General features: G+C 39.3%; 2 protein-coding genes and 1 long non-coding RNA gene across 3 annotated transcripts in view; 2 read left to right on the plus strand and 1 right to left on the minus strand.

Annotated features, from left to right (window-relative positions):
- Positions 1-3494, minus strand: part of LOC122722313 — a 13057-nt gene extending 9563 nt beyond the window's left edge. Inside the window, exon 1 of the long non-coding RNA XR_006349278.1 lies at positions 1837-3494. This is a non-coding gene — a long non-coding RNA (uncharacterized LOC122722313). The remainder of the gene's footprint in view (positions 1-1836) is intronic.
- A 906-nt stretch (positions 3495-4400) lies between these two features.
- On the plus strand, positions 4401-6302 carry LOC122722200 (polygalacturonase-like). Its single transcript, XM_043952381.1, has 3 exons — positions 4401-4511; positions 4599-4904; positions 4971-6302. The coding sequence occupies exons 1-3, from the start codon at positions 4401-4403 to the stop codon at positions 5637-5639; spliced, it is 1086 nt and encodes a 361-aa protein (XP_043808316.1). The 3' UTR covers positions 5640-6302.
- Positions 6303-7348: 1046 nt separating this feature from the next.
- Positions 7349-7909, plus strand: LOC122722201 (polygalacturonase-like). The gene is made up of 2 exons (XM_043952382.1): positions 7349-7474; positions 7562-7909. Exons 1-2 carry the CDS (start codon positions 7349-7351, stop codon positions 7907-7909), a joined length of 474 nt encoding a protein of 157 aa, XP_043808317.1.
- Positions 7910-10781: the final 2872 nt, after the last annotated feature.

Here is a 10781-nt window from a genome sequence, read left to right on the forward strand (position 1 = left end):
AGACTATCATTACACTTTTTAAATTTAAATGAACATAGTCAGATATGATTTCAATTTAGCTCTATCCAAAATAGAAAATCAATTTAAAAAATTTACCTATTAAACAATGTGCTTCATTTTACTTAAACAAATATAAAAGCTCACCAATTACTGAATATATCAATTGATATTAAAAGATATATTAAAAGAAAATCAATTGATATTAAATACTATATAAATACTTCTTTAAGTCCTCTATTTCTATTTGAAAAGTTAATCAACATATAAAACTTGGAATGCAAGATGAAATAATAAAAGATATATTATTGAATGAACTTAGTAATTTAATAGTGTCAAAATTCAAAATTAAAACGCGCTGTAAATTATGTTGCGGTGTTAAAATTCAACTATATCAAAGTTCAAGATGATACTTTTTAATTGAAACGCTATAATTTGAAATTAATAAATTTGATATAATGGAATTTATTTTCCTGTAGTCATGGGCTTAGCATTATAATTCAAAATTCATTTTCCTTTTCAATTAAAATAATGCTGTTCAAAAATATATATCAGGTTGTTCTAAATATTTATCCTTTCGCTTTTCTAGCATAATTTATTTTCCTAATAAACCATTTATCCGTGATCGGCTATGTAACTGTGCTGATTCTTTTTTCAATTCTTTATTCATTTATTCAAGAAGTATTTATTTGTTTCGGGAAAAAGGAGAAATATATATATACATATATCCCGTTGTGAAGAGATGAAGTCTCATATTAAGATGTTCGGAGATTATTATTGTGAATTTCTTTCTTTCTTTTCCTTTTCTTTTTTTTTCTTTTTATATTTGCGTTCCATTATAAATAAATAATTAAAATCGAAGCTGAGCATATTTTCGACGCTAAAATCAAGTACACGTAAAATAATACGATGCGCCTTCAGGTACCAAAGGAGAAAAGACGGAATAACGGCCTGTTAGTTCTTTTTTCTTTTTCTGTTTTCCTCTTTTCATGTTGCACTGTACTTGTCAAAATTTTGTCCTACATGCACGCGTGAGGAAATGAATTGCGGGTGCGGTCTCCGGGCTCGTTTCGCGTCCAATACGTCCAGAATATTGTGGGAGAACGAAGAGGTTGTTGCATAAGTTATACAGGGTTCCAATATAAAAGAATATGTTAGAGAGAAATGCGGAAGTTGTAGTTTTTAGTTGCAGGTTAGCGTACGTAGGCCTTTTTTTTTTAAGCTCAAAACATTTAACGCAAAACAAAAAGGAAAAACAGAAAACGGGATGTATGAAAATGCTACAGCCTGTAATAAACCTTGAGTAAATTAAACGAGCCGCCTGAAATATAAAAGGCCTTACAGAGGAGGAGAAATGCACAAACATTTAGAAATCAATATAGGCTGTAGATATCGAAGGAGAGGAAGCGCCTTGAAAAGAGAGATATGGGTTCCAAGGTACATGTGTGCGCAGCATATTTGGTGTTACTGTTCGCCTTTACCAGCGGAGCTCAGCCCAATACCTTTGATGTCACAAAATATGGTGCGAAGGAGGGGTCGGATATCACTAAGGTATGAAAGTAAACTCGGTTCTCGATATCGCGACGGTATTTCCTAGATTATTGCTGTCAGGTCTTTCATTGCCGTTTTCGTTTTTAGGCTTTACTGAGTGCGTGGAAGGGGGCTTGTGGAGCAGCGGGTTCCGGCAAAGTCGTGATACCAAAAGGGAAGTACTCATTAGGCGTGGTGGATTTGCTAGGCCCTTGCAAGGGTGCCATGCATCTTCAAGTGGAAGGAACGTTGGTGGCGCCAGCAAAAGCTAGCCAGCACCGCAAGAATAGCTGGGTTACATTGAGATACCTGGACCGATTAACGGTATCCGGTGGTGGGGCCTTCGACGGACAAGGAGAAATTGCTTGGCAGCGGGAGAGCTGTGGCGGCGGATGCAAGAAAGCACTTCCAGTTGTAAGAAAATCCGAACGCTACTTTACTAACGGTCATTCATAGGCCCGTTCATGGCAGTAATACTAACTACGTTTTCTCTGCGTAACTGTTCTATCAAAACTGTATCAGAACCTAAGGTTTGACTTCGTCACCAACAGCATAGTCGAGGACGTGACATCCATAGATAGCAAGCAGTTCCACGTCAATCTCCTCGGCAGCAAAAACCTTACCTTCCAGCGATTTTCGGTGAAAGCGCCGGGGCATAGTCCCAACACGGATGGAATTCACATTGGACGGTCGGAGGAGATCAACATTATTGATTCAAACATTATGACCGGTGATGATTGCATCTCCATTGGCCGGGGGAGCAGGCAAGTACGAATCACAAACGTAAGGTGCGGACACGGGCATGGCATTAGTATTGGAAGTTTAGGAAAGTACGAGAAGGAAGAACCTGTGTCTGGAATTTATGTGAAGAATTGCACAATATACGACACCGACAATGGCGTGAGAATTAAGACTTGGCCCGCATTGCATGGTGGCAGTGTGTCGAATATCCAGTTCGAGGATATCGTCATGCAAAACGTCAGCAATCCCATCATTATAGATCAAATGTACTGCCCGCATAACGAATGCAATCGCAAGGTAACTTTTCAATTTTTATTTTTTTCACAACAAGAAGGAGAATTTATATATATGGGTGTGTTACAATTATGCTAAAATATTGCGACTTTTTGCAGATGCCATCAAAAGTTAAAATAAGCGACGTCATCTTCAAGAATATTCGAGGATCGTCAAGAACGCCCACAGCCGTTCAATTGACATGCAGCAGCAGCGTACCATGCAAGAACGTTGAACTTTCTAACGTTAACCTCCAGTACACCGGATCTAAGGGTCCTGCAAAATCTATTTGTACAAATGTTAAGCCTAAGATTATAGGAAAGTTGATTCCGAGAGGATGTTAATGCACTCACTTGTTGATTCTTAATTTAAACGGAGAATGTTTCTCATTTGTCTGACGCACAGTATAGTAATTTTACAAGACTATCATTACACTTTTTAAATTTAAATGAACATAGTCAGATATGATTTCAATTTAGCTCTATCCAAAATAGAAAATCAATTTAAAAAATTTACCTATTAAACAATGTGCTTCATTTTACTTAAACAAATATAAAAGCTCACCAATTACTGAATATATCAATTGATATTAAAAGATATATTAAAAGAAAATCAATTGATATTAAATACTATATAAATACTTCTTTAAGTCCTCTATTTCTATTTGAAAAGTTAATCAACATATAAAACTTGGAATGCAAGATGAAATAATAAAAGATATATTATTGAATGAACTTAGTAATTTAATAGTGTCAAAATTCAAAATTAAAACGCGCTGTAAATTATGTTGCGGTGTTAAAATTCAACTATATCAAAGTTCAAGATGATACTTTTTAATTGAAACGCTATAATTTGAAATTAATAAATTTGATATAATGGAATTTATTTTCCTGTAGTCATGGGCTTAGCATTATAATTCAAAATTCATTTTCCTTTTCAATTAAAATAATGCTGTTCAAAATATATATCAGGTTGTTCTAAATATTTATCCTTTCGCTTTTCTAGCATAATTTATTTTCCTAATAAACCATTTATCCGTGATCGGCTATGTAACTGCGCTGATTCTTTTTTCAATTCTTTATTCATTTATTCAAGAAGTATTTATTTGTTTCGGGAAAAAGGAGAAATATATATATACATATATCCCGTTGTGAAGAGATGAAGTCTCATATTAAGATGTTCGGAGATTATTATTGTGAATTTCTTTCTTTCTTTTCCTTTTCTTTTTTTTTCTTTTTTATATTTGCGTTCCATTATAAATAAATAATTAAAATCGAAGCTGAGCATATTTTCGACGCTAAAATCAAGTACACGTAAAATAATACGATGCGCCTTCAGGTACCAAAGGAGAAAAGACGGAATAACGGCCTGTTAGTTCTTTTTTTCTTTTCTGTTTTCCTCTTTTCATGTTGCACTGTACTTGTCAAAATTTTGTCCTACATGCACGCGTGAGGAAATGAATTGCGGGTGCGGTCTCCGGGCTCGTTTCGCGTCCAATACGTCCAGAATATTGTGGGAGAACGAAGAGGTTGTTGCATAAGTTATACAGGGTTCCAATATAAAAGAATATGTTAGAGAGAAATGCGGAAGTTGTAGTTTTTAGTTGCAGGTTAGCGTACGTAGGCCTTTTTTTTTTTAAGCTCAAAACATTTAACGCAAAACAAAAAGGAAAAACAGAAAACGGGATGTATGAAAATGCTACAGCCTGTAATAAACCTTGAGTAAATTAAACGAGCCGCCTGAAATATAAAAGGCCTTACAGAGGAGGAGAAATGCACAAACATTTAGAAATCAATATAGGCTGTAGATATCGAAGGAGAGGAAGCGCCTTGAAAAGAGAGATATGGGTTCCAAGGTACATGTGTGCGCAGCATATTTGGTGTTACTGTTCGCCTTTACCAGCGGAGCTCAGCCCAATACCTTTTGATGTCACAAAATATGGTGCGAAGGAGGGGTCGGATATCACTAAGGTATGAAAGTAAACTCGGTTCTCGATATCGCGACGGTATTTCCTAGATTATTGCTGTCAGGTCTTTCATTGCCGTTTTCGTTTTTAGGCTTTACTGAGTGCGTGGAAGGGGGCTTGTGGAGCAGCGGGTTCCGGCAAAGTCGTGATACCAAAAGGGAAGTACTCATTAGGCGTGGTGGATTTGCTAGGCCCTTGCAAGGGTGCCATGCATCTTCAAGTGGAAGGAACGTTGGTGGCGCCAGCAAAAGCTAGCCAGCACCGCAAGAATAGCTGGGTTACATTGAGATACCTGGACCGATTAACGGTATCCGGTGGTGGGGCCTTCGACGGACAAGGAGAAATTGCTTGGCAGCGGGAGAGCTGTGGCGGCGGATGCAAGAAAGCACTTCCAGTTGTAAGAAAATCCGAACGCTACTTTACTAACGGTCATTCATAGGCCCGTTCATGGCAGTAATACTAACTACGTTTTCTCTGCGTAACTGTTCTATCAAAACTGTATCAGAACCTAAGGTTTGACTTCGTCACCAACAGCATAGTCGAGGACGTGACATCCATAGATAGCAAGCAGTTCCACGTCAATCTCCTCGGCAGCAAAAACCTTACCTTCCAGCGATTTTCGGTGAAAGCGCCGGGGCATAGTCCCAACACGGATGGAATTCACATTGGACGGTCGGAGGAGATCAACATTATTGATTCAAACATTATGACCGGTGATGATTGCATCTCCATTGGCCGGGGGAGCAGGCAAGTACGAATCACAAACGTAAGGTGCGGACACGGGCATGGCATTAGTATTGGAAGTTTAGGAAAGTACGAGAAGGAAGAACCTGTGTCTGGAATTTATGTGAAGAATTGCACAATATACGACACCGACAATGGCGTGAGAATTAAGACTTGGCCCGCATTGCATGGTGGCAGTGTGTCGAATATCCAGTTCGAGGATATCGTCATGCAAAACGTCAGCAATCCCATCATTATAGATCAAATGTACTGCCCGCATAACGAATGCAATCGCAAGGTAACTTTTCAATTTTTATTTTTTCACAACAAGAAGGAGAATTTATATATATGGGTGTGTTACAATTATGCTAAAATATTGCGACTTTTTGCAGATGCCATCAAAAGTTAAAATAAGCGACGTCATCTTCAAGAATATTCGAGGATCGTCAAGAACGCCCACAGCCGTTCAATTGACATGCAGCAGCAGCGTACCATGCAAGAACGTTGAACTTTCTAACGTTAACCTCCAGTACACCGGATCTAAGGGTCCTGCAAAATCTATTTGTACAAATGTTAAGCCTAAGATTATAGGAAAGTTGATTCCGAGAGGATGTTAATGCACTCACTTGTTGATTCTTAATTTAAACGGAGAATGTTTCTCATTTGTCTGACGCACAGTATAGTAATTTTACAAGACTATCATTACACTTTTTAAATTTAAATGAACATAGTCAGATATGATTTCAATTTAGCTCTATCCAAAATAGAAAATCAATTTAAAAAATTTACCTATTAAACAATGTGCTTCATTTTACTTAAACAAATATAAAAGCTCACCAATTACTGAATATATCAATTGATATTAAAAGATATATTAAAAGAAAATCAATTGATATTAAATACTATATAAATACTTCTTTAAGTCCTCTATTTCTATTTGAAAAGTTAATCAACATATAAAACTTGGAATGCAAGATGAAATAATAAAAGATATATTATTGAATGAACTTAGTAATTTAATAGTGTCAAAATTCAAAATTAAAACGCGCTGTAAATTATGTTGCGGTGTTAAAATTCAACTATATCAAAGTTCAAGATGATACTTTTTAATTGAAACGCTATAATTTGAAATTAATAAATTTGATATAATGGAATTTATTTTCCTGTAGTCATGGGCTTAGCATTATAATTCAAAATTCATTTTCCTTTTCAATTAAAATAATGCTGTTCAAAAATATATATCAGGTTGTTCTAAATATTTATCCTTTCGCTTTTCTAGCATAATTTATTTTCCTAATAAACCATTTATCCGTGATCGGCTATGTAACTGCGCTGATTCTTTTTTCAATTCTTTATTCATTTATTCAAGAAGTATTTATTTGTTTCGGGAAAAAGGAGAAATATATATATACATATATCCCGTTGTGAAGAGATGAAGTCTCATATTAAGATGTTCGGAGATTATTATTGTGAATTTCTTTCTTTCTTTTCCTTTTCTTTTTTTTTCTTTTTTATATTTGCGTTCCATTATAAATAAATAATTAAAATCGAAGCTGAGCATATTTTCGACGCTAAAATCAAGTACACGTAAAATAATACGATGCGCCTTCAGGTACCAAAGGAGAAAAGACGGAATAACGGCCTGTTAGTTCTTTTTTTCTTTTTCTGTTTTCCTCTTTTCATGTTGCACTGTACTTGTCAAAATTTTGTCCTACATGCACGCGTGAGGAAATGAATTGCGGGTGCGGTCTCCGGGCTCGTTTCGCGTCCAATACGTCCAGAATATTGTGGGAGAACGAAGAGGTTGTTGCATAAGTTATACAGGGTTCCAATATAAAAGAATATGTTAGAGAGAAATGCGGAAGTTGTAGTTTTTAGTTGCAGGTTAGCGTACGTAGGCCTTTTTTTTTTTAAGCTCAAAACATTTAACGCAAAACAAAAAGGAAAAACAGAAAACGGGATGTATGAAAATGCTACAGCCTGTAATAAACCTTGAGTAAATTAAACGAGCCGCCTGAAATATAAAAGGCCTTACAGAGGAGGAGAAATGCACAAACATTTAGAAATCAATATAGGCTGTAGATATCGAAGGAGAGGAAGCGCCTTGAAAAGAGAGATATGGGTTCCAAGGTACATGTGTGCGCAGCATATTTGGTGTTACTGTTCGCCTTTACCAGCGGAGCTCAGCCCAATACCTTTGATGTCACAAAATATGGTGCGAAGGAGGGGTCGGATATCACTAAGGTATGAAAGTAAACTCGGTTCTCGATATCGCGACGGTATTTCCTAGATTATTGCTGTCAGGTCTTTCATTGCCGTTTTCGTTTTTAGGCTTTACTGAGTGCGTGGAAGGGGGCTTGTGGAGCAGCGGGTTCCGGCAAAGTCGTGATACCAAAAGGGAAGTACTCATTAGGCGTGGTGGATTTGCTAGGCCCTTGCAAGGGTGCCATGCATCTTCAAGTGGAAGGAACGTTGGTGGCGCCAGCAAAAGCTAGCCAGCACCGCAAGAATAGCTGGGTTACATTGAGATACCTGGACCGATTAACGGTATCCGGTGGTGGGGCCTTCGACGGACAAGGAGAAATTGCTTGGCAGCGGGAGAGCTGTGGCGGCGGATGCAAGAAAGCACTTCCAGTTGTAAGAAAATCCGAACGCTACTTTACTAACGGTCATTCATAGGCCCGTTCATGGCAGTAATACTAACTACGTTTTCTCTGCGTAACTGTTCTATCAAAACTGTATCTGTAACGCCCCGGAAATCCGGACCGCTACCGGCGCTAGGATTCAGGTCGGCTTAAGGCCGCCGGAACCCGTAGCAAGCCTACATACATCCTGTTCACCTGTTTAATCCCATACATGATCAACAAACATACATAAGAATTAAAAACTTTTCTTTTTCTTCATTCACCAAACTCAACCTGTGCATGCACTATATTCATCATATACATAAACATTAATCCCTCTGTGGGATTTCAACAAAGCCTCAAGGGCTATACATCATATGGTGAGTTGGTTTACATCAATATCAAAACACAAGATCATGTACATACCAAGGGATTAACATATACTATGGTCAAGCACAACTCTATCCTCAATAACATAATTACATTACATTCTTATCATTTGTCATGTCCACATACTCTAGCTATTACATACATATGACTTTTCTCTTCTTCTCTTCTCTATCACTCCCGTACCTGCAAACCTGGGGTTAGGGGAGAGGGGTGAGCTAAAAGCCCAGTGAGCAGAAACTAAAAACATTATATTAAAGTTCATGCTTTCATGAAATGCATCATATCACAGACAATCCACATCAAGGGTGAACCTGTCACCAATTAGTCCCAACATAGTCTCATGCCAGGCCGTAGCATGGGGTCCTGGTCTTCCTGTCCTAACATACATAAAGTCTCGTGCCAGGCCGTAGCATGGGGTCCTGGTCTTCCTGTCATATCATATAGAAGCCTCGTGCCAGGCCGTAGCATGGGGTCCTGGTCTTCCTGTCATAACATACATAAAGTCTCGTGCCAGGCCGTAGCATGGGGTCCTGGTCTTCCTGTCATAACATATATAAAGTCTCGTGGACTAATTGGATCATACAGCATTCACCCACAACCACAAAATAAAATGCAATGCGACATATTCGTGAACTAATGCAATCAGCCTATTACATGTCATCATGATGCATGAAACATGCTCAAAACATTTAATTGCTTGATTTAAAACATTAAGCTTGTTTCCACTCACCTCTGGCTAGCTCTGACCAGACACTGAAGCAGCTCACTCACTGCTGGGGTCCTCGGTTCCTCGGGTCCGAACCTACACAGGTGGACTCCAATGAGGGACCAAACATATATAAACACAACTCTAATATATCCCCCAAAAACCCCCTAAAACATCATGAAAACATCACAGAAAATATGCATGAAACGGCTGAACAGGGCACCTTCGGCGGCACTTTCGGCGGCCGAAAGTCCTGGACAGAGACGAAACTCAGCTAGGTTCGGCGGCACCTTCGGCGGCCGAAAGTGCCAGACAGAGACGAAAGTCTCTTTTCGGGGGCACCTTCGGCAGCCGAAAGCTGCCTTCACAAGAGGGGTTCGGCGGCCGAAACTCCCTTCGGCTGCCGAACCTGGTTTCTGCCAAACGGCAGAAACTTGGTTCAAATGAACCTCCTGCCTCCCAAAACCATAGATCATGCATATTTCTCAACCAAAACACGCATACAAGTTCCTAGGGGTCTCAAACATGCATATACCCCATCTACAACACTTCATTCACACACAATCAAGCTACATTGCTCAAACATCATCAAAACCCATAAACTCAACATATGTCCTAACATGCATTTCTACCCATAGATCTTACTTAAAACTTGTTTAAAACATAAAAAGGGTTCAAGATCGACCCTTACCTCTTGAAGAAACGAGAGGAAAGCGATCCTAGCTTGGAGATGGAGAGATTAAGCTCTTTGAACCTCCAAGCACTCAAAACTTGCTCAAAGCTCACAAATCTTCAAAACAAAGTTATAAACTTGTTAAAACCATGAAAGATCTAGAGGAAACACTCAAGATCGAGGGAGGAACGGTGGAGACTCACCTTGGCCGACAATGGGAGAGAAAAAGCTCGCCCGTGCGGACCAAGGGGACCCTTTTATAGTGGCTGGCCAGGCCACGTTCGGGGGCCGAATGTGCCTCCGCATCCATGCAATGTTCGGCGGCCGAACATGAGGTTCGGCGGCCGAACCTGCACTTCCCTCACTTAGACTTTCGGGGGCCTAACGTGCCTCCCAAAGTCCATGCATGTTCGGCGGCCGAAAGTGAGTTTCGGCGGCCGAACCTGGGTTTTTCCTTAAAGAATTTTCATGCAAAAATTTATTTAAAATCATACTTAAAACATTAAAATACATGAAAACATTTTATAAAAACATGCTTTTACCCTTCTAGAGGTATCCGACACCCAAATTCCACCGGACGGTAGGAATTCCGATACCGGAGTCTAGCCGGGTATTACATTCTCCCCCCCTTAAGAACATTCGTCCCCGAATGTTCCTCAACTAGTACATGCATAGCGAAACAAACATAACATACACACATATAGCACATGGAACACATCTCAACTAACCTTAGAAGAGGTGGGGGTACTGCTGGAGCATGGACTCCCGGGTCTCCCAAGTGCATTCTTCCAAATTGTGGTGGTTCCAAAGGACTTTCACCATCGGGATTTCCTTGTTCCTCAACTTTCTGATCTGAGTGTCAAGAATCCGCACTGGCTGTTCAACATACGTGAGATCCTCTTGGATCTCCACATCAGGCTCGCTAAGAACCTTGCCCGGATCTGACACGAACTTCCTCAACATGGAAACATGGAAAACCGGATGGATTCTTTCCATAGAAGCAGGCAAGTCCAGCTTGTATGATACATTCCCAATCCTTTGCAGGACTTCAAAGGGTCCAATGTACCGCGGAGCTAGCTTACCCTTTTTACCAAATCGAACCACCCCTTTCATCGGAGACACCTTGAGCAATACTAGATCCCCCTCCTGAAACTCTAC

Source organism: Manihot esculenta, chromosome 17 (genome assembly GCF_001659605.2).
Source record: "Manihot esculenta cultivar AM560-2 chromosome 17, M.esculenta_v8, whole genome shotgun sequence".
NCBI classification, from domain to species: Eukaryota; Viridiplantae; Streptophyta; class Magnoliopsida; order Malpighiales; family Euphorbiaceae; genus Manihot; species Manihot esculenta.